At 40.3% G+C, this 19,988-nt stretch overlaps 3 protein-coding genes across 5 annotated transcripts; 2 read left to right on the top strand and 1 right to left on the bottom strand.

Annotated features, from left to right (window-relative positions):
* Positions 1–534: 534 nt before the first annotated feature.
* fbxo40.1 (F-box protein 40, tandem duplicate 1) lies at positions 535–7,195 on the bottom strand. 2 transcript variants are annotated; one of them, XM_036215297.1, is made up of 7 exons: positions 7,108–7,195; positions 6,918–6,976; positions 4,683–5,831; positions 3,309–3,595; positions 3,056–3,187; positions 1,448–1,751; positions 535–1,005 (listed from the first exon to the last, which is right to left on the bottom strand). In XM_036215297.1, the coding sequence occupies exons 2-7, from the start codon at positions 6,918–6,920 to the stop codon at positions 787–789; spliced, it is 2,094 nt and encodes a 697-aa protein (XP_036071190.1). In that variant the 5' UTR covers positions 6,921–6,976; positions 7,108–7,195; the 3' UTR covers positions 535–786. The 2 variants fall into 2 exon arrangements, with proteins under 2 accessions (XP_036071190.1, XP_024122388.1); XM_024266620.2 differs by lacking the exon at positions 7,108–7,195 and having other exon boundaries at positions 6,918–7,062.
* A 14-nt stretch (positions 7,196–7,209) lies between these two features.
* On the top strand, positions 7,210–14,049 carry LOC112142934 (F-box only protein 40). Of its 2 annotated transcripts, XM_024266619.2 has the most exons (9): positions 7,212–7,661; positions 8,396–8,419; positions 9,391–9,952; positions 10,538–11,037; positions 11,230–11,409; positions 11,526–11,767; positions 11,864–11,995; positions 12,716–13,016; positions 13,086–14,049. In XM_024266619.2, exons 2-9 carry the CDS (start codon positions 8,417–8,419, stop codon positions 13,287–13,289), a joined length of 2,124 nt encoding a protein of 707 aa, XP_024122387.1. In that variant the 5' UTR covers positions 7,212–7,661; positions 8,396–8,416; the 3' UTR covers positions 13,290–14,049. The 2 variants fall into 2 exon arrangements, with proteins under 2 accessions (XP_024122386.1, XP_024122387.1); XM_024266618.2 differs by having other exon boundaries at positions 7,210–7,661; positions 12,716–14,049.
* A 318-nt stretch (positions 14,050–14,367) lies between these two features.
* Positions 14,368–19,678, top strand: si:ch211-274p24.4 (coiled-coil domain-containing protein 92). The gene is made up of 4 exons (XM_024266617.2): positions 14,368–15,686; positions 15,847–15,995; positions 16,079–16,126; positions 18,620–19,678. Exons 1-4 carry the CDS (start codon positions 15,637–15,639, stop codon positions 19,297–19,299), a joined length of 927 nt encoding a protein of 308 aa, XP_024122385.1. The 5' UTR covers positions 14,368–15,636; the 3' UTR covers positions 19,300–19,678.
* The last annotated feature ends 310 nt before the right edge of the window (positions 19,679–19,988 follow it).

Below are 19,988 nucleotides of genomic sequence, written 5' to 3'. Positions count from 1 at the left end.
GTCTTGAAGTTTCTGCGCTCCCAACAGACTCTTGCATCCTTCAACTAGTGCTGCACTGACATTTCTTGAGTCGTGGGAGAAGCTAAAGAGCTGTCAAAAGAACTACAGAAAAAGGTAATTACAAAACGGATAAGAAGATATCCAAGAACTGAGAATGCCTGTCAGCAATGTTCAAACTTCCGCTGAAACCAAACCACGTTCACAAAAAATTCTGCCACAACTGCCAGAAAAATAGTTAGGGATGCAAAGAAAAACCCACAAATAACTTCAGGTATAATCCAGGACTCTCTGAAAGACAATGTCCCACTGTGAGCCATTTTCCACGTTAAATATTCAGCATAATGTTTCTCTGTTTATTGTTTTATCTGTTAGTTCTTTGATAAAACATAACTCTTTTAATGTACCTAGTTTTGAATTTCTATCTGTTTTTTTTTTCAGATAAATATAACATGTGCCCAACAGCCACCATACATCTGCTTTTGAGCCTTTTACAGCCCTAACCTGTTACAGCAAAGGTTATTCAAAGCAAATGTCTTCACTTTTTTACCATTTCACATTTATTTGCATTTTTTCAAAACAAACATAAAGTCATACATTTATTTCATTCATAAAGCGCAATTTTGATTGAGAATATTGTCATTTATTGTTTTATAATTTGTTATGACATCTGTCATGAAAGCTAAATGAATGGCAAAACAACAATGTTGTTGAGTAATTCAACAATGATAAATACGGCTGTTCTTCCAAAAAATAAATAAATAAAAGAAGAAGATGCATGCACGTCTTTTACATCAGTATCCTCTTCTGCTGGAACAAGTTGACCAGTGTGGAGTTTTTGCAGCTTGTATTACTTTCGGTTTCTTTTTTGACACGAGGGAGGCGAATCTTCTCCGTCTTGGGTTCTATCTTATTGTACGGACAAACTTTTAGATGCTCCGAGATGGACGGCACATTTCGGAAACACCAAGCATCCACGGGAGAGAACAAAGTGCTGAACTGCCAAACCTGCAGACATAAACAAATGTTGAAAATTAAAAATTCAGTCCTGCTTTCAGTACATTGTATCTTTTCCTAACATGTCATTTATCTTCAGGCTCACAAAAACTTTATCCAGTTAATGAGGGATTTAAGCTAAACACATTATATGACCTAATAGTATAAACTCAATAAGTGTATTGGTTCAACAAATACATATAACACTCAAACAAATGTGAAAAATGACATTATTTATGTTAAGTCTGACACAGACCAGGTAAAAATAATGTTGTAGTTTCTTATATGACAAACATGAATCTTCACAGAAGCCAAAATGTTCTTTAATCACCTTTAAAGTACACTACGGTCAGCTAGGGACTCCACATTGTTAAAAGTCTGTCCACCAACTTTAAGATCCTTAACTACCCAGAAAAAAAAGATTTGGATTGATCACTTTTAAATTCACACTTACCTTCTGCTTCACCTTCCACCTGATTTTCCCGTGGGAGGAGGTTTTCTCCCAGCAGAGCGTGACCATCCCTCTCTCCTGCAGCAGAGACCAACACACCTGCCTCATGAGGGGGGACACCAAGGCCAGCTGGGACAGAGACAAGCTGTCCAGGAAACCAGCGATATGCCATAGCACCTCATACGGAAGGGAGCTTAAGGAGCCTTCTCCTCCTTCATTTTGACCTCCTCTCCTCTTCTGGACACCAGAGGAGTCGGTCATAGACGCAGGCACAGTGGGATGGAGGCCGAAGCAGCCCAGATCTGTACTGAAATGAGAGGAGGGCATTTAGATATTTGGTTTTATTTAAAGGTTTTTACAGATTAAAAATTAAAGATTTTTAGTAATTTAGAAGTTCTTTTTGTAACAAATACGAATAGATTTATCACAAATGTGATCACAGGTGTGTTGTTAACATACCTACTTGTTTAGGTTAATGTTTAACCCGAAGCTTGTAAATTATCTGAACTGCGACTGTTAAAAGGTTGTTGGGATTTTTTTTTTCTTTAGAGAAATGTGACTTTTTGACCAAATAGAAGAAAGTACAATTAATACTGTTAATAATTCAGATTAAAGTAAGGATGTTTTTGTCATTTTAAATTTTATAAACCTCTTGAACTGGCGAGTTAATATATAAGGCTGGCACTAAATGTAACTGTGATAAAAAAAAAAAAAAAAGTGTTTCATGTTCAGCCATTTGACACAAATGTAAATTCTTTAAATTAAAACATCTAAATATTTTCTATGATTGCTTTGTTTTGTTTGAAACAGTGTGAAGGCCACAGCCTATAGACTGTCATATAAGATTAAATCTTGAGGACAAATCTAATGGGGGAGAAAATAAACTCAACCGGATTTGTGATTAATTCTTGATTTGTAACTCAAATAATACAATTTGTGCACTTGCAATTGTGTATTCACATGAACAAAAATTAGGAAATTCAAATAAATAAAAAAATAAATAAATGAAAATTAAAAAATAAATGAAGTTCAAAGCGGCTAATAAGAAAACTCTGATGACCCAGCATTCTAGCAGCATTTAAATGCATCACTTACACATGAATCTTGGAGACGTGAAACAAGTCTCACATCAGATTTATGAGTAAATGTGATTTTCTGTGAGCGTAACAAGCGATTCCGTAATTTTTACAGATTTGTGTGTAGTTAGTTACAAGCTGTTGTAATTTTATGTTGTGCAATTGTAAATTTTATTTTCATTTTTTTTAATTAGTAACAAAGTTATGTGCAACATATATTGTATTACGCACACACAATTTCAAAGTTTCGCAAATATCAAGAATTATGCACACACAAATACACACTCCATAAACCTACCTTTTGAGTTTACAAGGGACTAAATTTTCAATTTCAAATTCTGCAGCTTATGTAAATTATGTTTATTACTGTTACTAATACCCATAAGGGGCGTAACAATGACACTGAAAAAGAGAATTCAGGAAGTAAAAGAGTTGAGTAACCAAACGCGTTGTAATTTTGTGTTTTTTGTACTTCTTAAAAAAAAATAGCTTACTGTTTTTTTTTGTTTGTTTGTTTTTTGTTTTTTTGTCTTACTTGTAGTTGACAGTGGCCTCATGTGTTGAAGGCTGAAACCTATTCTGGCTGTAGGTGCATCCCAAGTATGCCAGAGGGCATCGCTGCTCGAACCAGCCGTTCACACACATCTGAATGTCACAGTGGATGTTCCTGCAAATAATCAAAAAAGTCATTACTAAAGCTAAATTTGATCAATATCCTTTTAATTTTGATCGCATTTAGTTTACTAAATACAAAGATGAAGTAAAAGTTTTCTTTTTAATGGACTCACTTATAGTGTTTGCCATATTCTCTGCGCTGGAAAGTGTGTCCACAGACAAAGGTAAAGGTGGAGTTTGCCTTGTGGTGTCGACTGGTGACGCTCTCCACCTGCAGCTGAAGGTGCAGCTCCAGCGGTTTTCCCGCTGTCAGGTCAATCAGGGACAAGTTTTTCCCAAAAGGAGCGGACAGGAAGTTGTAGGTCTGCGTGCCTTCGTCTGTCAACAGGCTGTCTGAGCTAACGGTCTCTGCAATGAGGTGACCCCTACGCTCTTTCTCCAAAGAGCACAGCAAGGAAGCCTGAGTGATGAAATAAAATGATGAAAATCACTCTGAAAGTAAGCCAAAATTTGAAGCCGAAACATGATAAAACACACAAAATAAGACATTTCAGAAAAACATACACAATTGGAAAAACTGGAAGTCGACTGGAAGGTTGTGAATTCAAATCCCAAATCAAATCATACCAAAAGGGACCCAACGCCTCCCAGGATTGAATGGTTAATCCACTAAATGGTGAAGAGTCTGCAGCTCCCCGCTCCAGGTCAAATGTGGAAAATGAACTTCACACACCTAAGTTTGTAACAGCTGATGGAACTAATTAGATTGCAAAAATGTTCTTAAATGGCTTTGAAAATGTTGCTTTCCCCCCCAAAAAATACATGATTTAACCCTTCAACAATGGGGAAATTGTTAGCTAAATAACATGCGTTCTTCGAACTACACAATTAACAAAATTCCAGTGGATTCTGAAAGTGAGAAAGAGGAATTTCAGCTGAACTAATTCAAGTTTTAACATGTTCAATGGATGTATTTTGTATGTAGAGCAGAATAGTGTCTTAAAAATGTGCGTAGTGATGGACGTACATGAGGTTTGAACTCTTTTCCATAGATGTTTCATTGGAAATAGTCGCTTAACACAAGTTTTCTATGGCGGTGTGATTAACCCTTTAACACTGGAGCTCTGTTGTTTATGTTTTTTGATTTCTTTAAGTTCTTTGAATCTTCTGGAATTAAGTTGATCGTGTTAACGGTTGAAAAGTTACAGTATTTTAAAGATTTTGTGTTTAAGCGCCACCGGTGTCGCCTCAGGTGTTAAAGGGTTAATCCTAAAACATTCTAACGTCCAAATAAATAACAAAAATACATTTTTACACTCAGGACCTAAGCTTTTGCCTGTCTCATCTACAAAACAAACATTTTATTCGGATTTTCCACCATGAGATGATTTTTGTTCATTTTGATGCAACACTAAGATTTAAATCTCAGTTTTTACTATTTTAAGTTTTAGCAAAAATTAGCAAACCTTGTCTATTCCATCAGTAAATCAGCATAAGAAGACTATATTTTTGTGATCTGCATTAGCTCAGTAATCCAGTTGGCTCACCTGAACTTCCTCCCACACCGGTATGCTGTCCGCTCCCACTCCCAGATCACTGGTATCCACAGCCTTAGATTCCCTCTTGTAGAATCCAGGATTGCGGATGCGGCTTTGCCTTGCAGCAAAGCTGGTTGGGACTTTAAAGGTGCGCACTGTGATGATCTTCATCGGCTCCACGTGTCCGTACACAAAGATCTTCTTGGGTTTTTCAGCAGAACATGAGGAAGAGGATGTAGAACATGCACCAGATGGTAGTTTGGAGCTGCCAGATGCTGCCGCCTCGTCTTCTTCTGTCAGAGTATCCAGACCTTTTCTATTCTGTTTACTCTTTTCTTTTCCTGCTGCAGTGGTCGCTTCGGCCTGACGGCAGCCACCCATCTCCATACTGAACATGCGCTCCCAGACATTGTAGTTTTCCAAATTATCGGCATCCACGTCTGAGGCCCTGGCAAGAGCCTCCCGTTCTTCCTGACTGAGCGCTGGCTGGTTTTCATCCTCAGCATCATCTTCACTCTCTTTCTCACTGGGGAAATTGATGTTGAACTTGTTAAAAGACTCCCAAAGTGCCTGACTTGCTTCTTTCGCAGCTGCCCTCTCTGCTGCCTCCTTCTCTATTAAAGCTTTCTTCTTCTCTTGTTCCTTTCTCCTTTCCTCTTTCATTCTTTCCTCTTCTCTCTCTTCTTCCTCTACACTCTGAAGTAGCTCTGGGAACAACTTTTTCATCTTTATGGAGTGAAATAGCCGCTGCTGGTCTTTCAGGGCCAAAGCAAGGTCAAGACATCCGTTTTGCTCTTTCAGCAAGTTCTCATGCAGCTCTGTGTTGGGGTGAGAATGGGCATCGTTGACCGGCCAGCGGTTCCACTCCATGGAGCAGCACACCACGCTGGCCGGACACATCTGGAGGTGAGCCGCCCTGGAGGAGCGCGGCAGCTGGACCGGACAGCCGTACTCTGCATTGAGGCAGGGTACCCTCACGTTGGGACAGAGCAGCAGGTGATCCTCCTCCTTGCACAGGTGGTAGAGGGCGCCGCAGAGTAGACGGCAGGGGCTGAGCGGACAGCACACTGAGGCCTCCACCCGAGCTCTGCAGCGCCGGCTGTAACAGGAATCGCAGTGGACGTGCTGCCGCTGCCTGGAGGCTCGAGAACGATGACTCTGAAGGAGCCACAGCGACAAAAAGATTTTCATTAATTTAAAAAAGCAAAATGAGAAACCTAACAAATATAATAACATACACTCTCTGGTCACTTAGGTACTCCTGCTTGTTAATACAATTTTCTAATCATCCAATCACATGGCAGCAACTCAATGCATTTAGGCTTATAGAAATAGTCAAGATGATCTGCTAAAGTTCAAACAAAGCATCAGAAAGGTGATTGAAGTGACTTTTAACATGGCATGTTATTGGTTCCAGACGAGCAGGTCTAAGTATTTCAGGAGCTGCTGATCTACTGGGATTTTCACCCAGAACAGTCTCTAGGGTTTAAAGAGAATGGTCAGAAAAAGGAAAAAAATCCAGTGAGCTGCAGTTTTATGGACAGAAATGCCTTGCTTGATGCCAGAGGTCAGAGGAGAATGGTCAGACTGGTTCCAGCTGATAGAAAAACAACGGTAACTCATACAACCGAGGTCTGAAGAAGAGCATCTCTGAACACACAACATGTCAAACCTTGAGGCAGATGGGCTAAAGCAGCAGAAGAACACACCGGCTACCACTCTTGTCAGCTAAGAACAGAAAACTGAGGCTATATTTCACACAGACTCACCAAAATTGGACCATAGAAGATGGAAAAAAAGCTGTTGGGCCTGATGAGTCTCCAAGATTTGCCATCAACATCATGAAAGCATGGATCCATCCTGCCGTGTATCAACGGTTCAGGCAGGTGGCGCCATAATGGTATGGGGGATATTTTCTTGGCACACTTTGGGCCCCTTAGTACCATCTGAACATCGCCAAAACACCACAGCCTACCTGAGTATTGTTGCTGACCGTGTCCATCCCTTTATGACCACAGTGTACCATCTTCTGATGCTAAACTCTCTGAGGAATGTTTCCTGGTTGAATCTATGCCACTAAGGATTAAGACAGTTATAAAGGCAAAGGGGGTCCAACCCGGTACTACCAAGGTGTACCTAATAAAGTGACCAGTGAGAGTATATTATGATAGAAATGTCTTTGCCATTGAGTAGTGAAACAAATGTTAACAGTTTGAGATTTATACTCAAAGAACAAAATCATACCATCTTTTTTTAATCTTCTCCTATTAAGTTTCCTAAGGTGAAGCAACAGACTGATCCTCCTGTAAGAAAAGAGGACACCTTTATCTTTCCGAGACTCTGAGATCAACACCCCAACAACAAACAGAAACAGCCACACAATGACGACAAGTCTGAGGATTCAGAAATGAACAACTTAAAGCTGTTGCCCTACCTGTCTGACTTTCCAAGAAGAGAAGCGCTGACTGAACCGTCATGTGCGTTCAAAGATCAAGTGTTTGTGTTATGTATGTGTTATAAATAGAGCCGGGCACTGACTGAGAAATGCTGCACAGGTGGTCAGACACATGGTTTATGTTACAGCCCTCCAATCCACTCCAATAAAAAGACTGATTCATTATATGCTGCTGTTGTTAGCCGACATCAGTCACCTGCACAGCTTTACTTAGAGATCGGTTCAAACAGTGTCCTCTGGTGGGGATTTAAGTTGATCCAACAGCCGATTAAATATTTATGCTGACAGAGATAAATATGCTAAAGACTTAAATAATATAAGCATTTTATATACTATCCTTAAACTGAAAATGTGCAGGTTTGTGTCAACTTTTAACATTACTACAGCAAAGACAAACTGAGGGGGTGTTATGCTTTCCTCCAGAACTACTTGGTATTGCTTGTCTAATTTTAACCTGCCAGTTTAAGGACGCACACTCAAGGACTTGGAGCTACATTATCAAACCAAAGACACAAAACAACACGTCTGAGCTGGTAAGGCATGTTTGATTGTCTAGGATTTTGTTAAAATATGTTTTGTCCATTCACCTGGAGAGATTGATGCAGACATTAAAGCTAAAAAAATGGTTCTAGTCTTGTTTTTTGAGTTAAGCTTTTTGTGTTAAAAGTTGTTTTTACTCATGCAGACACATTTATTTAAAACTTTTCTTTATTATTTTTTTATTTTATCAAACACTTCAATCTTTTAAATCAATAAGCTGTAAATTGTGGCTGAAAGCTTAAAATAAGGTTAATTCAACAAGTGAACGACATAAACTAAAACAAAGTAATCCCATGGCTCCTCAAGTAAAAAAAACAATTCCTGAATTAGTTAAGTTAAATTACAAAACGCTGTGAGGTAGCCTGGCATGGAAAGTGTTTCTGTCAGTTTTGGATGTCGTGCTTTTATTTTCAGTCAGTGCACTGAGCTTTGTAAATAACCAAAATTCTGTACCATTTTTTAAAAATCATTTCAGTTTATTACTCATTTCAACTGGATTAAAATGGCAAGTAAAAGTCATCAAACACTGCAGCTCAGTCAGTAAATCCTTTGCTTCATGCCTCTGAAGTAAACCTGGACTCAGAGATTCTTTTTTTCTGTTTTAGCTTCATTAGGACTACATAATAAATTGCCAGTGTTTTGTTGGTTAAGGTAAAAAGATGACAGGGATGTTTTGTGTTAGAGCTGAAAGTGAATAACATGAAGATTTTTTCTGCTTTTCCCACAGAGTTACAAAAAGCAGGAAACGATGGTGAGTGGAATTATCTTATTTTTGTGATGCACATGATTTCATCAAATCAAATTACCATACATTGTTAGAAATGTTTACATTACATTCTTCCCTTCATGTTGAATTGCTATGAAGTTGCATGTTTTTCCTGGTACCAGTTGAGAAATCACAATAAAACGTAAAAATAAAAGTTTTTTCCTTTTTTGTTGTAAACGTATTTAAAAAAGTTCAGGATTTTCTGCAAAATGCAAAATATTACTGTACTGCATATTGTTTTGAGTTACTGAGTTATTTTGAGCCAAAGACTGGCTTCTAAAACTCAAAAAATCATAGGTAGCACATTTGAAATACTGGTAGATCTTCAGGACAAATTCAGTTTTCCTTTTAAAAACAATTATATTATATATTAGATTTAATCATCTGGATTGTGAAAAAAGCCCACACTAATAGCAGATCCCTAAAATGATGTAGACTTATTAAGAGATTGAAAAAAGCCCATAAACTGGATCAGCGGAGTTAAATGAACAGATATGTGGATCTTGATAACAGAGCAGATGGGATATCAGGGAAGATGGTAGAAACCTCCAGACAGATGTTCCAGGAAGATTACATAGAAGGTATTAGCTAAGTGAGACCAAATAGAATAATGAGCGTCTAACTTCAGACCAACAGGCAGAGTCCAAATCCAAAAATACTAAAGTAGAGGTCGGGGTTAAGGTCAAAACTTACTAGCTTAGCAAGAAACGGGTCAAAAGTTCAAAAAGGCACACAAGAACTGACAGGTTGGAGGAACGACTATTAGAATTTTACACTGTGGCACCAGGTAAAAATGAAGATCATCTTAACTGAAGGAAGACACCGGTGAAGTAACAGGAAACAGAGAGTAGAAAGAGAGAGCAGCTATTCAGCCATGACAAATGAGAATATAATTGTAAATAAAAATACAAAAACAAATAAATTTGTGGTTTTCTGCTTCATTGTGGCTCCTTCAGAGTCATCGTTCTCGAGCCTCCAGGCAGCAGCACCACGTCCACTGCGATTCCTGTTACAGCCGGCGCTGCAGAGCTCGGGTGGAGGCCTCAGTGTGCTGTCCGCTCAGCCCCTGCCGTCTGCTCTGCGGCGCCCTCTACCACCTGTGCAAGGAGGAGGATCACCTGCTACTCTGCCCCAACGTGAGGGTACCCTGCCTCAATGCAGAGTACGGCTGTCCGGTCCAGCTGCCGCGCTCCTCCAGGGCGGCTCACCTCCAGATGTGTCCGGCCAGCGTGGTGTGCTGCTCCATGGAGTGGCTGCGCTGGCCGACTGATGAAACACAACTGCACGGCTTCAAAGCCCTGCAGGACAATGTGCTGAAGGAGTGTGCAGCTCAGGACGGAGCTCTGGATGTTGCCATGTCTTTGGTTGATCAGTCAGATCTGTATGAACGCCTCAGAATGAAGCCGCTCTATCCAGAGTTGATGGAGGAGGATGAGGAGGAAATAAAAGAAGAGGAGAGGCAGGAGGCAGCAGCAGGATGGACGGTCAGCGAAGAGCAATCTCAAGATCCAAGTGAAGGTTAGTTGTGAACCATTGAATTTATTCCACACAAAATCTGTTTTTATTCCCTTTACAATTAATCCTAAATGTTGCTACGTGCACACTTTTGGAAAACAGTCGAGAGTAACAGTCAGAGCTCTTCTGATATTTAATTAATATTATCCTCAATATTTATTATTGCAGCACTTGTCAAGTTTTTCTTTTGACTAATCTTAAAATCTAATATCAAAACAGTTTTTATTGCAGAGGTCCAGGTAAAAAAATAAAAATATGTACATTATTTAATTCACAGTGAGGCAAATAAGTAAATTCTAGCTATTCTAACATTCTAACAGGTGTTCAAATACTCATGTGGAGTAGTATCATACAAATAAATCATTTTAAAAGTCATACAACGTGACTTCCATGTTTTTTTTTATATTAAATCTCTGACAGTGTCACCTATGAAAATGTCATTCCCTTCCATGATGGAAGAATTTATCTTCTCATATTTATTTGCCTAATGTAAATAGACACTTATCTTGTAAATGTGGATCAATTTAAACTGTAATAACATCATTCCATGCTACTAAACATATTTCATCTCAAACTTTTTTTCTACAGGACTCCCATCAAAAAGTGCACTTGAGAATAAAGATGTAGAAGAAGTAGAACAGAATAGTTCCAAATCTGGTTTGGTCATTAACAAAGAGACATTCAACCTGATGGAGAGGATGTTCAGCATGGACAAAGGTGGCTGCACTGTTGCTCAGGAAAAACTAGAGAACCAAACACAAGCTAAACCATCTGGAGAGAAGGGAAGTAACCACCATGGCAGAGATCCAGAAGAACCTGAGATGCTGGAAAAAGCAAACACAGCCGCCGATGCTTCTGCTGCTGCCAGTGAGCATGACACAAGCAGGACCGGGCTGGCCCCGTGGCAGGAGGGGGTTCTGGGCCGCCTCGGACAGGAACTCACCCCTCAAGAGTACAACATGTACTTAGTGCATCACGGCCGCATGCTGCTCGCTTTTGGGCAAATTGAGGCCTGCACTCCGAGGGAAAAAGACTTCGTCTACGGAAGCCTGGAGCCCATTCCAGTACAGACGCTGCGCTCTTTCAAGGTGATGATTTCACACGGCAGTCATGTGTTTTTCTCCAGTATTTAGGAAAAAGTGTGCCGTTTTCTCTAATCTGGTTTTGTTTCAATTTACCATGTTTTAGACTATAACTGTAATCTGGATTAATATTTGATATAAAACAGAAAAATGAAGATCAGGTTTTGACTTTCATCCAAAATCCTCTTTTACTGACAGGTTCCTGACAGCTACCACTACAGGCAGCGGGTTCATAAGTACGACAAAGCTGCTCGGGCACAGACCGAACACTGCAGCGTCGACACCTCCGGCCTCGAAGTGAGCGAAGACACCTGGTTTACAGATGAAGCTGCCACCACCCTGCTGGGCTATGCTGAGCAGTCGGTTATGGGTCACAAGGTACAAAATGCACATTAAACCACAGCATGCTTTGGAAGCTGTGCCTGTAAATGTTCTAAAATGTGGAAAAAGCTTATCATAGAAGCATCATGAGGTGATGGTTTTATTTGTTGCAGATCAGTGAGACTAAAGGAGCAGATGGACTTTACGTCGATGTAGGGACGCAGACGCACTCTTTCAGCTCTGCGCCTTTCAAAGGGAAGACGACCCTAGCCGAGGTGATGGCGGGCCGACCGCTAAAACTTCATCTGCAGCTGCAGGCGGAAAGCGTGAACAGCAGAAACAATCGAGCAAGCTGTGCCTTTACATTCATCTGTGGTCACACCTTCCACCGCAAGGAGTATTCCACGCACTTCAGGTGTTCATTAGATAGTGCTAACTTTTACATAAATTCTGTTTTATATACTTTATGTATTTGTAGACGGACACACTAAAAACATCTTTTTACCTACAGGAACGCGCACAGTGACATCCAGACAGGTTTAAGCGGATGGTTCGAACAGAGATGCCCCCTCTCCTATTTGGGATGTACATACAGCCAGAGGAGATTTCAGCCCTCCTCACATGAAGCCACTGTCACCTACAAGTGAGCACGCTTTTGGCTTGTTGGTCTGTTGATGGCCTTGCTACTTATTCGAATAATTGTGTTCTTCCTGAAAAGTGGAGATGCTGGCTAAGCATCAGTTAGACTCACAGATGTCACATTTCCATCATCCTTGGAAGGGTTAGCTAAGCATTTATGCACAAGGTCTGACTTTGCGGTTAGCATGTTAATTTTGTCTCTAATTTTTGTGCTGTAGTTTACACATTACTAAAGCACAGTGCATGCTAATATGCATGGCAGCCAACACAGAAAACCATATTAACTAGTGTCAAAGAAGGTGTGATGAAGTGGTTAGCTCTCTCCCCTCATAGGATGAAGGCCCTGGTTCGTATCCCAGCTGGATCCCTTCTGTGTGGAGTTAGCATATTCTCCTCATCGCGGAGACACTCTGGCTTCATCGCACAGTTCAAAAACATGCTTCATAGCTTGATTGGTTACTCTAAATTGACCCTTTGGTGTGAATGGGAGTGTGTGTGCTTGTTTGTCTCTGTGTGGCCATGTGATTGGCTGGCAAACTTTCCATTTTTCTCTTTAGGGCCATAAGTTTGAAATTAAAATGCAACAATTTGCAGCTGAAAAAATAGTTTTGAAATGAGACTCAAAAAAAAAAAAATCTATTTTTTTTCCAGTTAAAAATTTTCTGTATTTAAGTTTTAAAACTCAAGCTTTCACTTCCAATGTTTTTCTTTTTCTCCTTGACAGTCAGCAGCTGAAGTGTTTCAATTTGTGCCCAACCAATTTACCAGGAAGCCCTCCTGACCTCTCCACTGCTCAGGGCAATGAGGGCGAACGCCTGAGAGGAGACTCTCTTAGCTCGCTACCTTTTGAGGTGCTGTGCCACATGGCCACTTTTCTGGATAGCCTGTCTCTGTGCCAGCTGGCTCTGGTGTCCCGACTCATGAGGCAGGTCTGCTTCTCTCTGCTGCACGAGAGAGGGATGGTCACCCTGCGATGGAGGAGGAAGACCTGCACACAAGGAAGGTTCAAGTGGGAAGCCAAACCGGTGAGATTTCGAGTCTGTACTTTCTATTTTTACCTTTTTCATTCTACTTGTGATTCTGCTTCTCTTAAGGTGTGGGAATTCAGTCATCTTTTTTCCTCGGTTGACTCGTGGCGCCAGCTTGATATCCCTCCAATGTCTGCTCATCTGAAAGTCTGTCCTTATTACCAGACATCTACTCACAGTGAGCCCATAGCTCTGCCCAGCATGAGCGAACAGGAGAGGAGCAGCCGGAAAAGTAAAAGTCTTGTCAATCACTTTAAGGAAAAACTATGATATAGCAGTTAAATTAACACATTGTGTAGCTTCTTTCATTATAGTAGGTTGTATTTTGCACAAAAAAGCAAAACACTACAAGTTTGTTTGGTTTATACTTTTTTTAATAAGTTACATCATCATCTATGTTGAGCTGTGTGTGTGGCTGATTCATTTTCATCTTAGCAGTATGTAATTTTCACCTGCTACAATAGTTTCTTGCTTTGCACAGACAAAACAAGTATTTGATAAAACATATACATTTCACCTAATATGGAACAATAAAGCACACAGGTACAATGACCAAATCTTCTTTTCTGATTTGATCCTGACTGAGACGAGTTTCTGAATATTCCCAATAATAAAGTCTTCCTACTGCATCTGGACTCAGCTTTTCACTTGGACACTTATTGCAGTTCACATTGAGAAACATTTGTCCTTGATGACACTGAAATACATTTATTTTTTTAAAGAAATGTATAGTTTAGACCACAGGTCTCAAACTCTAATCCTTGTGGGCCAGTTTTCCAACTGAAGCTTTCCAATTGGCTAAATCCACCTGATCCAGGTAATCGGATGAGGCAGGATTTCTTAAAAGTCAGCGGGATGTCGGCTCTTGGAGGCTTGAGTTTGAGACCCCTTTTTTAGACTATAATCAGAAAAAGCTGTAATAAACGTGAAATATAGAGTAAAAAAAAAAAACGTTTCTCTAATAGAAAAACCAAACTGAATATCTATGTAATCTGATAAGTCTTGAAGAATAAAAACTATCCACCTGTGACCTGTGACCTTGACTTGGTTTCACATGCAACTTAAGACTTTTAAGAAATTAAGGGCTAAGATTTAGTAGTTGTGAACACTTTTTTTTACCTCTTTATTTTATTTTAAGGTAATTACTATGGTAGTTAAATGTCTAAAATGTATTTCTTAAATATTGCAAGAAAGTAGTTTAAAGTCTCTCTCAGATCACCTTTGGATTTATTTTGAAAGTGTTCCCAGTGGGCTTTTAATTGTGATCATGCCAAAATCAAGGAACCTGTGTCGTTTTCTAAGACATAGTCTCTGCAGAGAGGCAGAAGTTTATCAGAAATTCCCCAGAAATTAACCTTTTTTTTCTTTTAATAGTTAAGAACATGAGTTGAAAAGCCACTGGGAAAGTTTTAAAAATATATCAAAAGATGATTAGAGTAGGTCTTCAAGATTTGATTTAGACCTAAGAAAAAGCAGGGCCTCCATTGCAGCACAAGTCCAACATAGATTTTTTTTTGCTATTTCTGCCATTCTGGATGTAAAATGAAAGTTTTTTGCTGATCACCGCTAGCGCCGTGGAGAAATTGAATGTTGGTGTTAGACTGGGGGCGGAGCTGTCAGAGCAGACTCTTCCTGGAGGGCGCTGTCCACATCATGCGGACGTCAGCACGATTTGACCCGCTTGTTTTCGTGGGTATGGGAGGGGCTGCTGCAGACAGCACAGGTTTTTAGAGGATTACTCTTAAATGCATGAACGGATAAAAATACCACTTTGGGGTTCTTTATAGTGAGGAATTAACAGTAAAATGCATTTAAAACCTCAAAAATTTACATTTTCATGGTATAGCTCCTTTAAGATAAAAACTGCATTTCTGAGTATGTCTTTATTCAAATTGTGTTGGATCAGGAGCAGAGGAAAGCTCGCTGTAAAGTCTCCACTTGTAAACCAATAGATCCATTAAGGTCTTTATTCTTCCTCCAAGGTGCCATCTGGCTAAAAATTGAACAGTTGGTTAGCTCCCATAACGCTTTACTTTTTTTTTTTTTTTTTGCTAAACTGTTAGCTTGGGCTTGTGAGGTGCTGTAAGAAAGCGTAAACAAAATTATTTCAAAAGTTGAGAATAACCGTGACTTTTATTTTAAGATTATGTTATGTTTTTGTATTATATGTTTATAATGTATATTTTTGTATTGTACAACTCAGAATTTCTACCTTGCAGAAAATATGTCCTAAAAAATACACTTTTTTATTTTGGCTAAGAAATTACAACATTTTAAATTGGCTTTATCTAATTGACAAGTCAATTGAGAACAATATAACAAAAGAAAAAATTATAGTTGGAGCAGGAACTCAAAACCTCCCTTCTTTCTGGCAGCTCCACTCCTTAAGCCCCGCCCCTCGTCTTCGTGGTAGGTGTCACTAAACACCCCTCATACCGCCCGCTTTGTTGCAGCGCCGCAGCATCATTCAGAAGGTGAACAGGAGGTTACTTCGCATCAAGCCGCTGCAGGATTTTTCACATTTGATAAGAGACGAAGCAGTCTGAAGCGGTCTCGAGCGCCCTTCTGCTCTCGCGTGGCTTTGTTTCGCTGCTTCTTCAAGGGCAGACGGAGATCCATGACATACGTTTCGGAGAGGACACCGCTTCAGTGTCACGCAAGGCCACGGTCAGTGATGCTGATCCAATCCACGCACACACGGGAAGAGAGACAAATATCTGATGCTGTAGAAATGCATGGTGCAGTAACAGTGACTGACCTATATCTGTAAGAACTGAGATGTTGTGGAGGTCTTCTGTGAATGCTCCAGATGTTTTGCTGCAATCAGGTGGTGCGGAGGTTCAGTGATGGACGCCGAGAGGTTGGAGCAGCAGGTGGCCAGTGTGGAGCGGGGCATCGTCTTCCTGAAGCGCGAGCACCTGGTGATGCTGAGCGGTCTGCAGCGGGAGATCACGCACCTGAAGAGGCGCTGCCACGGTAAACGACGCTGCGTCTTTACGCACGTCTGCGCCACTTTCTGCCTTCATGCTCACCCGTCTGCCGTGTCTTGCTGTGTGCAGAGCTGAGCTGCGAGCTGGACTCCAGGTTTCCCAACAGACACACAGCAGGTGAGCGAAGTAAATGATAGTAGAGAGAAAACATGGGTCCCTTCCTGTTTGCAATGGTGATGGATAGGCTGACGGATGAGGTTAGACAGGAACCAACATGGACTATGATGTTTGCAGACGATAGTTGTAGTGAGAGCAGGGAGGAGGTGGAGGAGAAGCTAGAGAGGTGGAGGTTTGCCCTGGAAAGAAGAGGAATGAAGGTTATAACCACAGTAAGACGGAGCTGGAGGAAGCAAAGATGAAGATGCTGAAGTTCTCTTTGGGAGGGATGGATAGGACCAGGAATGAGTCAATCAGAGGGAGATGTTAGAGGTTTTGGTCATAAAGTCAGAGAGGCCAGACTGAGCTGGTCCTGACATGTCCAGAGGAGAGGAGGATGCTGAGTCTGGAGCTGCCAGACAAGAGGTTTAGAGCATCAAAGTCAAGGCTCTGAGGCCGGATCCTGATAATTATATCCGGCCCTGCAGATCATTTTATTTTAATGTTATTAAAGGCCCAATGTTATCTTGCACTCAGACATAAAAATACATTTTTTATGGAGAGTATAATACTGAACTTATTTAAGATTTAAGTTGATTTATTCTGGAATAATATTTCTGTCTTCTTATCATTCCTAATTACGTTTAAAAGTTCTAAGAATTGGCATTTTACTAGCTTTTTGGACTATTTTGGCATTTACTAAGATTTTTTTAAGCTATTTTGGAGTTGAGCTAATATTTGAACTATATGCTAGCTGTTTTGGCTAATTTAGGTTTTTTTCTGGGATTTTATCAGTCCATTTTGGAGTTTAGCTATTTTTTTCAGGTACATACTAGCTGTTTTGGCTAATTCAGACTTTTTTCTGCTTTTTTAATTCAATTTTGGAGTTTACCGAATATTTCAGCTACATGCTAGCTGTTTTGGCTACTTTAGGCTTTTTTAAAAAGGTTTTTTTAAGGCTGTTTTGAGTTTCGCGGTTCTCACACGGCTAGCGTCACAGCTCCGGTGCGATGCAGGAGCGGTCCAGCTGAAGCCGATGTCTCATATTAGCTACAGGTTGACTTCAGCTACAGGGTCTGCTGTGTTGGTATTTGTCCATGCAAATGACAATTAGTGCAACTGAGAACCTATCCGTGCTAAATAATTTAAAAGACTATCAATCATAAGTGATCAGAACCCACTGAATCCCATTTTGGATCATGAGGTTGCCCGAGCTACTATTAGGTGAAAAATGCCTTGAACAGATTGCCAGGAGGGCACATACACTCCTAGAGACAATTTAGAGATACTAATCAACATGTTTTTGACTGTGGGATGAAGAAAAAAACCCAATTTCCAGAAAGATCATGCAAACTTCATACAGAAAAGTTCCAGCCGGGATTCAAACCAGGACTTTTTCACTGTGAAGTCAACCACTACACCACAGTGCAGCCCTACTATCAATCATTGTTTTTGTTTGTATTTCCAACCAACAAAATTTCATTTTTGCTCAATGCATTTAAATAGTGATCAGTCTAAATGATCCTACTTTTAGTGAAGCACACTTTTGTTTTCTAGGTTGATTTGTTATGAAATATGTTTAAATATTTAATTAATGTCATAATTCTACATCTGAATGTTCAGTTTTTGGACCTCAGACACATTTTTTTTTTAGACTTGTTTTTTTTCTAAACATACTCACATTTTGCTCAATTGTAGTTTTCTATTCATGGATGTCAAAATATACATTAAAGTTACAGTTGGATGGGCTCTCGATGAAAATAATGCTGAACCCCTGATCACCTCTGAATAATAGTTTCCTTCAGACGCTGGAGTTTGAATCTTATTTTCTTTTACTGTTTTTTGGTAAAGCAGCATTATCTGCCACTAAACCTTATTTGAGGTGTTTGATTCAATATGACTTGAGTTAAACATTTCTATTATTTTTTAAAGTAACAATTTATATTAAACCTCAACTAAATCCCACATGTTATAAATCTTGTAACCCAGACGACCTATTCCTTACAATCTGTCTTACAATGAGCAGTTTTGAAGATTTTTTTTCATAGTGTGAATGTCAGAGAACCATCAATTGAATTAGCTCAGTGCTTATTATACGTGCAAAACACATAATCAGGATAGAGTAAAACCTTGTTCCAACAAGGAATGCAACAATTCTTGGCTTAAAATTTAATCAAAACCTTACAACCAAAACGTGGAGAAAGTGACGTTTTTTAATTTTAATTTGGTTGCTTATTAGCTAATTTTAAAATAAGGATTTATCTGAATTTTGTGTTGTTGTTGTGTAATACGTAAATTATATATCGAATCAAAACAAAACTATGATTTAAAAATTGATATTTGAACCAAATCATGGGAAAGTCAATCCCTAGATTCTGCATGTTTCTGCACTGGACTCTAATAAAAGAATGTCTGATGATTTAAAAAAATATGAATTTGTTTTGAGGATTACTCAAATGATGTGATTTCAAATGCTTGACGGCGTGTACATGTGTGTTATTCTGTGTTCATCAGAGGAGGAAGCGGAGCTGGCGGCGCGCTGTGAGGCAGCAGAGCGCCTGCTGGAGCGACAGCAGCACATGATGGTCTCCACGCGCGGCGAGCTGCGAGCCGGCCGGGCTCGAGCGTCGGCGCTCGGCCGGAGCCTCAGGGAGGAGGAGCGGCGTTTCCTAGAGGAGCTGAAGCAGCGGAGTCACAAGATCACGCTCCTGAACCGAGAGCTGCAGCGGCAGAACGTCACCACCATGTCCCTCTGCCACCAGCTCCAAAACGCACAGCTAAAACTCTTCCAGCAGCGGCAGGGCGCAGGATCCTCTACCGGGACGGAGGAGGAGGCAAAAGAGGAGGAAGAAGAAGAGGAGGACGATGAAGGTCAGGAGGAGTGGCTCTTGTCCCCACCTGCACCTGCATCTCCCAGTCAAGCAAGAGCAAAACACCAGAGGCCTGTGAGCGTGAGGGAGGAGAGAGTCAGAGCCTGCGTCCCGCAGGAGAGGGTGACGTCACCACAGCGGCCTCACTCCATGCCTGACCCCGCCCTCTTTTTGGTTCCGCTTCGATACCGTCTTCTTCGCCTGAGGCGGTCCAGCAGACCCAACGATGGAGACGGCGGTGAGGATGAGTGGGAGGACTTGGAGGACAGCAGGGTGCACAGGAGGGTGGACATGGGAGCAGCAGAGGGAGAAACCGCTCTGTGAGGACGATGAAGAGGCAACGCCGTCTTCCATCTCTGTCGTATGCATTTATTTACCAACAGACCTCTGATTGTCTGTAGTTTCTTAAAATTTAGTTACACATTTCACAAGAGAGGCCTGCAGAAATACGGATGAATCGAATGATCACATCAGTTTAATGTAAAGTGATTTTATATTGATGCTGTTTCCTTTTTTAACTCTACTGATCACAGCAGCCTTGTCTTTGGATCAATGAACACTTTCTTCACCTTCCTGCTTAAAATAACTTCTTTTTTCACTGCAATACTCCTTTTCCAGCTTCAGAAGGTCAATTTAGAGGACTTTGATGAATTTTATATGATTTGCACCTTAATAAATTCATGCAATGTGCCTAATTATGGCAAAAAATGGCTTTGTGTTGTCATTTTGTTTATTTCTATGGGTCTAAAATCTATTTTTGTTTTACTGTATAATATGTAGAAACCAATGTCTTTGGGAAATATTGTTAGAATGAGCTTCACTGGCGTTATAAGAACAATATCAGTGAATTAACATCATATAATGAACTTAATACAATTAAGTAAAACATTTGTGCTTTATGAACACGTAACACTAAGTTCAAATCCCTCCTCAGTATTTGAAGTTTTGTCTTAATTCTTGAGCATCGTGTGCTCAGAATGTTAATGCGGTGTTAACATTGCAACCGCAGTCTT

The sequence above is a fragment of the Oryzias melastigma genome, linkage group LG14 (genome assembly GCF_002922805.2).
Source record: "Oryzias melastigma strain HK-1 linkage group LG14, ASM292280v2, whole genome shotgun sequence".
Taxonomy (NCBI): domain Eukaryota; kingdom Metazoa; phylum Chordata; class Actinopteri; order Beloniformes; family Adrianichthyidae; genus Oryzias; species Oryzias melastigma.
This window is presented reverse-complemented; position numbering and strand designations above follow the sequence as displayed.